Genomic DNA, 12,212 nt, shown 5'->3' on the forward strand with positions numbered 1-12,212 from the left:
GCCACTGTTTAGATGCAAAATTAACAACATGATGATCCACAATGTCTCAAAAACATCACAGCTTCTAAATGATTACAGCAGGTGTGACAATAAAATTGATTATAGCAAATTATTGTCCCTTTAAGCTGCATTAATCAGTTTTTTGTCCATAGACACAAGGCACTGACATTAACATTGATTTGACGTTGTGTTTTTGGCTACCTGATGACCTTTATCTTCGCTAGGGAGTCGCTAACCTCATTTACTGTTTGGTGCTGGGCCAGGAAGAGTACAGCATATTATTTCTGCTTGAGTTAAACAGTAAATAAGTAAGTAAGTAAAGCAGTAGGAACCAAAACAACACACTAAAAGAGGCAATTAAAGAGTAGGTTGCATGTTGAATTTTTACCTGGATTTATGTTTATATAATGAAAATCATCCTGTAAATGATTCATGTTTGATTTTATTACATAAGGACAGAAATTAAGACACAAAAGTTAGCATTTTGAGCAGTAAGCAATAAGCTTTTTTAAAAATGTACTTTATTTACTTTTTTTTGATACTTTAATTTTTTCTGTACTTTATTTGCTTTTTTCTGTAATTTATTTTTTTGTGTTCTTTATTTACTTTTTTCAGTACTTTATTATCATTTTTCTGTACTTTATTTGTCACCACAGTGAGATTCACGCATTTAACTCATCTTAAGTACTTGGAGCAGTGGGCAGCCAGTATGCAGCGCTTGGGGACCAACTCCAGTTCTATGCTAGTACCTTGGCCACAGGCACTGACATGTTACGTCACAGAAGGAAGTCGCTCTCTCTGAATTTTCCCTGAAGTAAAATTCTGCACAATTTTTAGGAAAATCTAGTTTTTCCATCATTTTCCTACACATTGATACAGTGAGGTCTCCAGCCTGTAACCTGCTCTTTAAGCTCTGTAAAGATGTGCTCATTCTCTGTGAGTTTGTCATTATGAGCTACTTACTTTTCATGTCACATGTTGTGATTTGACCCTATTGTTCATGTAAGTTCATATATGGCAGCTAGATCATATTCATGCATTTGATTTACTTGCATGGTTTAAAGCAGCCACAATGTTGAGGGAATAGCAGAAGACAGAGTTACAAATAAAAGAATAGTGAAAATAGAAGCAGCAGAATCCTGACTATTAGAGCCTAGTGTGGGACAAACTTTCAGCATTTCATTAATATGTATTCATTAGTCTCTCTCTGCCTGGTAAATGACCACAGAGGACATTACTGTCTTCACAGCCTATGTAGCACTCCTCATGATTAGTAGACTGAACTTAATGTAAAATTGGTGGACTTCTCTTTTAAATTGAATGAATGAACGGGCCAGTTTGACACTCAGAACAGGCCTGTTAGAACTGCAGCACCACAGACAGTTTATTACCTATGAGGGAGTTGAGGGAGGAATACGAAGACACCCGTCTCATTTTGTCGATGGTTTCGAAGGACAGGATGTACTCGTCGTTGTCGGGGCTCCCCAGGGTGCTGCTGGCGCTGCTGCTGGTGCTCAAGTTACCAGGAGAGAAGGCTGCCGGTCCACCTGGATGAAGAGAAATCACACACAAGGACACAAAAGCTTTAAACTCAATCAGCGGAAAACATCGTGAGCACCGTAAATGTAAAACAAGCTTTAGTGGAAGAAGAAGCGGCTCTTATTTTGTTTAGAAAGCACTTAAGCTGCTGTAAAAGTGCTCTACAAATAAAGTTATTATTGTTGTAAAAAGAGACAAAGACGAAGCAAATGGTCAAATCAGCAGCCAATAAGGAGGTAAGATGTGCAGACAGTGTAAAGCAGGCTGCAACACCGACACAGGAAGTTGGCCCATAACTTCATTTGGGGCTGTCTGGCTCAGTCTTCTCCTCCTCTAACTCTTTTTATCACCAAACATTACTCTGACTCACACAAACCCTTGGCGCCATGCATCCTCTGAACTGACTGCGGGCCTGAAATGTGGAAGTGGAGATTGGAGGAGAATGGGAATCTGCTCGGCTCTGCGCTTATTGATGATAAACACTGCCGCGTATTTGGAAGGAGCGCTGCGAGTGTGAATTAGAAATGGTGTCGGCGGTAGGTTATGTGCTTAACCAAGTGCCAGAGACTTAGCTGCGCTCAGGGCTTATGAATGACTCAGTCTGGTGGTGGTGGTTAGAAGGAGGATCAGCGGAGAGATAGTCGACTGAATCAACAGAGCGGTGACACAAGCAGAGGGTCAAGAGCTCAGCGGGGAGGGCAGGTCAAGAGCTCCAAAAGATGTTAGTGTGACATGATTACAGCTTGAATTATGACCTGATTGTTGTGGTTGATATTAGGATTATATGTCATGATTATATATTTATTGGAAACAAAAGAAGAGTTTTATAGCAGTTGAACTTCCTTCTCTTTCCTATTGAAACAAAACCTGGATATTAAACTTCCTCATAACAAATCTGACCTTCTACAAAATCAGCGCATCCTCTGAAAAGCTTGTTATATAGAGAATGCAATTACACTTGTACAAAAGTCAAAGTGATCTTTCTTCCTTTCTCCTCTGTTAGATAATACAGTATATTTTGTGTTTAAACCGATGTTAAGGCTCATTTTTCCAATGAATATTTGGAATAAATAACAGAGAAGTGCTGTGAAAATAAAGCAAAAACACAACTTTTTGTTGCTCCTCATTTTACAGTATATGGGTCAGTGACACATAAGGGTTGGCAAGATGAGCAATTCAAAAATATGTTAAAAAATTGTCTTAAAAGCAGCATTTGGTCATTTAAATGTACATTTGGTATTTTTGTTGGTTTTATGTCATTTGAAATGAATTAATTTAGCATTTTTAAGCATGTTTAATTATTTGGTACAAAGTTTTTATGGTTACTCCACTTAAACATTTTTGCCATAATCCTCTAATATATTCTCTCAAAATGGATTAAAAGCAAATTTTATGCTGAGAGCACAAAAAAAGAATGTGTGCAAGTTATTCATATGTTTAATTTCACATTTTATCCCCTTTAAATTTGACTAAACCACAAAAAAACATAATTGACCCATAATAACCCAGAAGAGAAACTGCCATGCACACTAATAGGCTGGACTGAGAAAGAATGAACTGGAACACATTCAGGTACTTCACTATATAATATCACTCATGGACTGTTGGACAATGAAAGGACTGTCTTTAAAACTGCTGCGTATGGCAGCGACTTGCCACTTAACTCACTCCCCTACCTTTTATTTTCTCTTTCCCCCTCTTTTTTTAGTTCCTTTTGTGTGCATATATGTGTGTATGTGTCATCGTTCCCTCTCTGGTTCTGACCTAAATTGGGTGGATTTGCAGGTGGATATGTGTAAGGATGATTTCTGACATACTACTGTACAATTATGCCTTATTTTGCTTATTTTGTCTATATGCACTGTATGTCACTTTGTTGGAAAATCCAGATTAAAAACAAAAAGTCTTGTTTTTACTTTTACTCTTGCCTTATTAAATTGCACTTTTTGTACTGCACTGCCTTGATGACACTGCTAATTACAGTAAATGTTGCTCTGCTCTGTATGAATACAATAAACTGAATTGAACTGAATTAAAATCACAGAGAAGTGTGATGAAAATAAAGCAAAAACATGACTTACAGTATATTTTTAAAATGTTTTCAACAATGTACTAAGTTCTTAGAGCAATTTACAACGTAGTGGAAAGTCAAGAGGTTGAGTTATGTAGCATAAGAAGCTTGCAAGGCAAATATGCAGTGGCATATACAAGCAACTTCTTTCCCTAAAGTTACAATTTTATTGCTATGATTAGTCTTAGGGGGTGAAGGAACATTGCACCCAGTGCAGTTGTGGGTCTCCATAATGTGTTTTTAATCGTTTCCAGACAATAATGGAGATCTACAGCACAGAGGAATAAGATACCCAAAGAACATGGAAGTATAAGGATGAAAACATTGGCAACCTTATCCTTTAAGACTCCCTCCAGACATGTTAAGTCTGTTTGAAGTTTTTTGGAAATGTATATTTACATTTACATGGGAAACTGTTATACTGTATAATATTCTCATACTTTTATATTAAATACAATACAGTATAATTTATATTTTACATCTTCAGCTGGGTGACATAGGTGTCATGAGGCCTCTATGTTTCCTGTTCATGTTGTGCTGTGTTCATACTCTCCCTGTTTAAACTACTGCATGTGAGCTTGTACCACAGTTCAGCACCATGGACAGCACCCGGCCCTCTGTGCTGATCCTGCCCCTGCAGGCTAAAGCGAGGTCTGCACATCTGATGAAATGATTTGGGTTGAAATGAGACGAAAGAGCTCAGCGGCATGTTTGCTGTCCCTGTTTCCTCCCTCTGTTTTGTGTGAAAATGTGGATAAATATTCAAATAACCTGGCAGCACTGGTGTCCGTGTTGAACCTGTATCATGTTGGTGTCTGAATATTATCTTGACAGTACCACTGTGTTAAGACTGTGAGGTAGGAAGGTAGGAAGGTGAAGTTCATTGATGGAGAAAGACTTCACTATGATGAAGATCAGGGCTGCAGTTTGAGGACAAACTACAAAAACTGCTGCTAATATTGACGAGAAGCTTTATTAAGAAACTGAACATCTAGTTATTAGTTGCATTATAAAGAAGCATTCTGAAGCACTATGACAGAGAAACCTGAAGAGCAGAGTGGGATGCACCATGCTTTAACCAGAGCCAGGACACTATAAACCCTACAATCAAACTGCCAAACTCACTCGTTAGAAAATTCTCAAGAGACCAGTGGGAAGACTTTTACAGTCAGTGTGAGGCTGCAATAGATAAAACATCAATTTAAGTAAAGCTGACGTGTTTAACTACTTAAAATCTCTTTTGACGCGTCGTGCTGCATCATCCCTTTAATACGGAGAGCTGTACATGGCCATGAGTGTGACTTTGGGCAGAAAGACACCGTATAGTGAAATACTGGTAGATTGGGATTATGTAATAAATGTTCTGTATGTTTTTAGAATTTATCCATAACAGTGAGTTAAATATGTATTATTTTACTCCTGGTGATTTTTAATAACTTGTAGTAGTGTCTTGTTTGTTGCACATGTTGTACAGTATTATGTTGAGTGTTTACTATGAAAGTGCCAATAAACATGACTCTGATTGTGACTTCTGCATCCTGACAAAGGCGCTGAGAGTTTTCCCAGAGATGTGGATTGGAATAAATATCGACCACAGCGCAAACTGAAATGATTATTTCTGCTTGGCAAACTGGTCACAGCCTCTCTGCTGGTTGTGAAGCCTCTTATTAATGCTCACTGAGTCCGTCTCAGGAATAGTAATGATTGAATGGAGAAGTTAGCCTGAGGACTTGTTACATCCACACACACAGACACACACACACACAGCAGGAAGAAAACCTAATGAAATGTGTTACTGGACTCTTTTTTGATTAATTTCTTTCATTGGGCAGAGTAAATCTACTTCTTTGTCTTCATTCGATCCTCCTGCAGATTCATCTCAATTTCTGTTTCATCTTATTTATCTCTCTCTCTCTCTCTCTCTCTGTCTCTCTCTCTCTCTCTCTCTCTCCCTCCCTCCTACCCTCTTCGTTGAGGTTGAGGTTCTGCAGGCTCTTGTTCAGGTTGCGGGCGGTGGTGGCAGTTCGGATGTTGGTGTAGGAGTTGACCGATCGCAGGCGTGGGATGGCCGGACTGTCCCTCACTGGTGTCAGGTTACCAAGCTCTGTGGATGGAAACACAGGAGGACATAATCAATAATCAAGAACATCTTGGCAGGCATCAGCACAATTACCAGGTTTACAGACATACAAAACAACATCATTTACAATGAAAATAAAGAATTAATTAGAGAAAATATGAAAATATACATCAGTATTTGTTGAAGTCATTAACATCAGGGATCAAACAGGGGCGATAAGAGTCAGACAAAACATCTACAGCCAGATGTGGCTGCCTCTGAGTCATTAACAGTCACTTTAAATGCATCCAGTGAAAGCAGCTCCACAAGATTCAGCTAGTTAGCGACTGATTCAAGCAGAGGGAGCAGCATACATAAACAACCCTGTTCCCAGTTCAGTAAGAGCTTCAGGGACAGAGAGTAGAAATAAGACCTGGAAGAGGAAACAATAACTGCCCATACTTTTCTCGAATAAAAGCAAGCCTTGTAAATAATGTGATGTCACAAAGTCAAACATACTGGTTCCAGTTTGAGTTTGCTAAAGTCAAAGATGACTTCCAGTTAGCTAGTGATGAAACTTTTTTCACTCATTATGACTAGCTGCTGATTTACTGTTAGATTTACTGATGGTGTTACTTTACATATAATTTAATTGAAAATTAGCTAAATATTAAATTAATAGAAACACAGTATCAGAAAACAACATAATAAAAAAAAATCTAAATTCAACATGCCTACTTCCCTTTCAGTCAGTTCATTAAGTGTAACACATATACATCTCTCCTCCTGCCTTAAAGGCAGATGACTTGAGTCATCTCTCAGTTCTTACACTCTTCACCTCTCTAAAAGCACGTCAGTGTCGGCTCTGCATTTCATTAACACTGACAGGACTTGACTCAAATTCAGCTAAACTGTTCCAATTGGTGTCAGTGTTGATCAGCTTCAGCTGGTGAGTGTGCTACTGACAGAGAGCTGGTGTATGTGTATCACTGTTCCAAGCCAATTAAATCTATATTGGCTTGTTCAAGTTTAGCGATGTAAACAGAATGACCTGAAATCAAGCCCCAAACACTGTGAAGCTGACATAGTGGCTAAACTGTGTAATTACAACTACTGGGTCCATCATGTGATACAAACTGGCACAAAATGCATTTGTCTTCACACACAATAACTATAAAAGGAGCAGCTGTAAAGCACTGAATGAATCTTTTGAACATCACAACCCTAGCAAAATGACTCATTCGATTCATCGATTTGGTCCAATAATATTTTCAGATTCAATTATTTCATCCCCGTTCAAGTGAGCAGAGAGCCAGCAGGACGTGGGCCGGCTCAGCCAGCAGAACTCATCTTCTATGCGCCCAAAAAAATCAGGCAGCATGAGCAACATCCGGGTAATTTCTTTACAGCAGGAAGCCAATTTTCTGGCTTCATGCACCACTGACCAACTTTCATAGGAATAAACTTGAAGACTAACATCAGTGGATGAGCAGAGTCTATTTCCTGAAGGAAGCTGAGATCTTTCAATGTGTGCAGTGAGATTTTGTCTGTTTGTGGCCAGCGCTCTGTTCTTCTCTGCAGTGTGCTGGGGGAGCGGCGCTGGAGCCGGCGACACCAGCAGACTTCATAAACTGATTAAGAAGGCCGGCTCTTTAATTGGCTGCAAACCAGACGTATTGAAGTGGTGATGGGGAGGACACTGAACAAACTGTTATTCATTATAGATAATTCTGACCACCCTGTCCAACAGCTAACTGGACACACAGTGGAGCACTTTCTCTTCAGTTTCCGACGTCACAGGGACTGATACAAGAAATCTTTACAGCCCTGGACAATAACTCTCTACAACACCTCACTTCTGTCTAACACAGTAGACTCTCAACCAAACTCATCTGTTTAGCTCCTTTAATAACTTTGCTCATAGTGAATTTAAATTATTATACTCTTGCTCCACCTCACTGCATTTTTAAAACCAACAAATGTTCACACCTCTGATCTGGTCTGTTGTATGTTTAGTTGTTGTATGTTTATACAATATACCTGAATATACTGAATGACCAGGTTATTCCATCAATGGATTTTTTCTTCCCTGATGGCACGGGCATATTCCAAGATGACAATGCCAGGATTCATTGGGCTCAAATTGTGAAAGAGTGGTTCAGGGAGCATGAGACATCATTCTCACACATGGATTAGCCACCACAGAGTCCAGACCTTAACCCCATTGAGAATCTTTGGGATGTGCTGGAGAAGGCTTTGCGCAGTGGTCCGACTCTCCCATCATCAATACAAGATCTTGGTGAAAAATCAATGCAACACCGGACGGAAATAAATCTTGTGACATTGCAGAAGCTTATCGAAACAATGCCACAGCGAATGCATGCCGTAATCAAAGCTAAAGGCGGACCAACGAAATATGGTGGCAACTTTTTTTTTGGCCAGGCAGTGTATCTTATATTTACAGTGTATGCTACATTTTTTCCTTATAATTCTTGAATTGAGCTGTTTGTCTGGGTAATCTGCTGCGGTTACACAAGAATTTGCCAATTTGGGATCAAAAAAGTCTGCCTATCTATCTATCTATCTATCTATCTATCTATCTATCTATCTATCTATCTATCTATCTATCTATCTATCTATCTATCTATCTATCTATCTATCTATCTATCTATCTATCTATCATGAATGCCTGAATCCCTGAACCCAGAGAAGACACAACTGGTAGTAGAATTGACTAATTTATTAGGAGGTCAACAAGGGTTCAGTAGTGTTTATTGGTGGGTTTATTGACTTTATAACTGTATTGCTTTATTACTTGAATGCTGTATTACTTTAATACCCTCTCTTCTTCAAATTTCCACTAGGGGTTACAATATAAAAGTTGTGTCTGTATGGTCGGAGGAGAACGCCTGGTCCTCCTCCCCATGCTGGCATGAGTAAAGAGTAAAGAGAAAGATTCATCACACCATCTATCTATCTATCTATCTATCTATCTATCTATCTATCTATATATATAACGTCATCTTTGTCCTGTATTTAGTTCATCTTGTGCATTCATGCCTGAAGAGCACTAAAGTGAAGCACGCAAACAGGAAGTGTCCCATCCACCGGTGTCCTCATGAGCAGCAGCAGCAGCAGACTCCCTGGGGACTGTCAGTGCCTGGAGCATGTTCGCTCACATGTGTTCTGTAGCAGCACTCAGTACCTGGAGAGGCAGGTCACGTTTGTGGAAAGAGTGCTGAGGAAGACTGCTGTTGCACTGCGTGACCCTTTATCGGCTATGGACAGCATGTGGATTTGGATGAAGCTAAAAAAAGAAGTGGGTTTGGTGTTTGGTACGCAGATGCCACCTTCTCTCCCAACCACTGACTGCTGTGCTCAAGTGTCAGGATCACTGCAACTACATCCTCTGCATGTCAGGCTGAGCAGGGCTCTCTCTTTAGCAGGACGCTAGCAACCACGGTGGTGGCACAGAGACAAGAACGTTTATTTCAGTGAGCCAGTATCTGCTGAGGGTGTGTTTGTTCAGCTGCTTAACATCATTCAGGTGCAATTCGAGCTGAGGAGGAAGCAACATCAAGTTCAAATGTGATTTAAAGTCCAAACACACTATTGATGCCTGCAGGCCTGCTGCTACACCACTGTGTCCACCTGAGAAGAGTCTAAGAGTTTAGTGAAGAGAAGAAGCAATAAGAGAAAGTTTCTAAGGTCTCTAATAAAGGGCACAGCCTACGAGTACTTGGTGCCACTGTCTGGCCTGTCAATAGCCCCCACACACACCTTTACTAAATGTGTTGAGGAGGTATTAGTTCCTCTCCAGAAGGAAGAAGGCGTCCATATTTTAGCATATCTGGACTATTTGGGGTCTGATGGTAGAGGTGGTGGTGCATTCTTTGGCATGTTCAAGTCTAGGGATTCTCAGTGAATATGCAGAAAAGTTTGCTAACTTTGAGGCTGGAAACCATTTTCACTTTTGCAGTCGAACACATCTGTCAGAGCACAGAGCGGCTGCGTTTCTCCACAGCCCGGTTCTTCTTCAGTTAGGATGCAGAAAGCGTTTCAGGATGATTTTACTGCTGCTGGGCATGGCGTTGATGATGGTGGTGGTGGTGCAGCTCAGACTGTTAATATGTGAGCGTTTGAAAGCTGGACTCAATCTCACTGGCTGTGTGTGTTGCATCACCTGTAGGTAACCCTGTCATGCTGGTCAGGACAGATTACTATGATAGAGCTCTCCCATAGGTACGGTGTCTTTTCGCAAGGTGGTATCAACAGACGCCTACCTCATAGGGTGGAGGTTCTGAGCCTTTGTGAGGTGGGGTATGGTTACCCTGCACAGTGCAAGTTTCACATTCACTATTTGGAGCAATTGGCTACCTTCTAAGCTCTAAAACATCTGGTTCTAACAGGCCAGCATGTTCTGATCAGGACAGTAGTAGACCCTTCATGGTTTCCTACATACACATGAAAAGGTTGTGTGGTAGACGTACACATCTGGAACAAAAAACAAGGTGCTGGACCAGAGAACTAAATCTGTAAAGGCAGAAGAAAGTCCACACACTGTAGCTCCCAATGCAGGTATAGTTTAACAGGATATCAAGAGTGACATTCTGAGCCTCTTGCTCTTCTACAGACAGGCTTCAAACGTCACTCTTGACATCACGTTAAACTATACCTGCATTGGAAGCTACAGTATGTGGACTTTCTTCTGCCTTCCAACACATATGTAAGGAAATGGTCTCATTCTTTGTTATTGTGCTGCACTGTTCATTTTCTGCCCAGACCATCTGAACCTGGCAGTGGACCTTCTCTTCAGGAGAGGTTACAGCCATTGGTGACGGCTCAAATATGGGATCTATTTGGCAGGACAGTAAAGGAACTCTAAGGAGAATGTCTTCTGCTGCTGTTTTCATAAGAGGGATAACTACGTGTATCTGGGAATGGAGCTAAAGACACTCTTTGTGGTCCTCTATTTGCGCCAGATGAGTCTGTAGAAGGGAAGTTTATTTCATATAAGCCTGCACTGTTACTGGCTTTGGCTTCTGAAACGTCATGCTTTTTGTAGACATACTGTAACTATTGTAACTCACTTTGGATGGTTCTGGGATAACTGGGATGTTATCAAATCATGTGCTTTGAATGTGTGAACAGGGGTGTCAGACACGATATGCAATACTTCACTTGTTGTACCTTGAACTTTGTAACCACAATTGATAACATTTCAACAGATATGCTTTTCCTTAAATCCACTCAATCTGCAAATCTAAACTGTGTGTGTGTGTGTGTGCGTGTGTGTGTCTACCTGCAGTGTTGGCTGGCGACGGCACCGTGTAGTTCTTCTCCTCTTCTATAAACTGCAGGGCTACTGTGCAGAAGTTGCTTTCATACTGGACCACGAGGTGACTCAGTGCTACCACCAGCTCCTGAAAAACACACACACAAACAATTTGTTCACTTTATGAACTTAAAATAAAATTTGATTCATATTTTTCAATATTTGGATTTGACAAAGTCGCAATAACAATCTCATCCGAATATTTCTATTATCTCTTTCTTGCCAGCGTGATAAAAATCAAAGGACAAGCTGGGGAAATATTAAAAACATCAATCAATTTTTAAACACATCATGCCCTCCGGCATTGTTTTGTCCAAGGGAACCACTTTGTATAAAAATTCAATTATGAAGCCAAAAAAAGCCCCCTTTCAAATTATGTTATTCCAAAAGATCCTTCACAAAAGACCTTGATTTTTTTTTTGTCCAATTTACCCATCAAGTATATTATTCTAATATTCTTTAGTTATTTGCATCTTTCTCTCTCATTTTCTTTTCATTTAGATAGTCAAAAGATTTCTAGAGTTCTTTTATACTATATTATACCAACATGATATTACAACTTTCTCTGCATATATTAACTCAATTAGATCACTATAAGTTACACTTACCTCCAAATGAGAGATATATATGAAGGTTTTTCAAAGCATAGTGCTTTGTGTGTGTGTGTGTGTGTGTGTTGCAGTGACCTTGCGGACAACGGGGCTGCCGTCGTTGATGAGCTGGGCGAGCATCATGGCAACGTTGTGGTCGATGGTGGTGGAGTGGTCCGTCCTCTCGGCGGAGTTTCCCACGAACGTCCCGAGAGCGAAGACAGCAGCACATCTCACCTGCAGCGGCACAGTCATAGCATGGATATTTTTAAAAAACCCCAAAAAACCAAAACAAAAAAACACTAGAACCCTTTCAACTGACTTTTTTAAAAATGGTAATCATGGGTTTGATTTTCTCTCAGTGTATCATCATAAAATACACAGGAGATGATCAGGTGGGTGCTGTGCGCTGTAGTGAGCTGCTTTTTTTGTCAGTAAACCTCATTACTTTCTCCTCCTGCTTGATTAGATGTGTAATTCAAACTTATCATCAAGGTGGAAGGAATTTTCTATGAAGGACCAAATTGCAGCACAAAAAGTGGATATTGGGGCGTAGTGTTCGTCATTGTCTATGTGTTAATCTTATGAGGCAGCTTTAGTGACGCTACGGCTCGCAGA

At 40.2% G+C, this 12,212-nt stretch overlaps 1 protein-coding gene across 4 annotated transcripts in view; it reads right to left on the reverse strand.

The window, feature by feature from the left end:
- The window catches only part of rptor (regulatory associated protein of MTOR, complex 1), a 172,657-nt gene that overhangs the window by 41,700 nt on the left and 118,745 nt on the right, over positions 1–12,212 (reverse strand). For all 4 annotated transcript variants that reach the window (XM_062440710.1, XM_062440702.1, XM_062440694.1 and 1 more), the window contains 4 exons: positions 11,691–11,831; positions 10,972–11,092; positions 5,574–5,714; positions 1,392–1,547 (listed from right to left, as the gene is read on the reverse strand). In XM_062440710.1, the coding sequence (XP_062296694.1) occupies positions 1,392–1,547; positions 5,574–5,714; positions 10,972–11,092; positions 11,691–11,831 (559 nt within the window). The remainder of the gene's footprint in view (positions 1–1,391; positions 1,548–5,573; positions 5,715–10,971; positions 11,093–11,690; positions 11,832–12,212) is intronic.

The sequence above is a fragment of the Scomber scombrus genome, chromosome 2 (genome assembly GCF_963691925.1).
Source record: "Scomber scombrus chromosome 2, fScoSco1.1, whole genome shotgun sequence".
Lineage (NCBI taxonomy): Eukaryota > Metazoa > Chordata > Actinopteri > Scombriformes > Scombridae > Scomber > Scomber scombrus.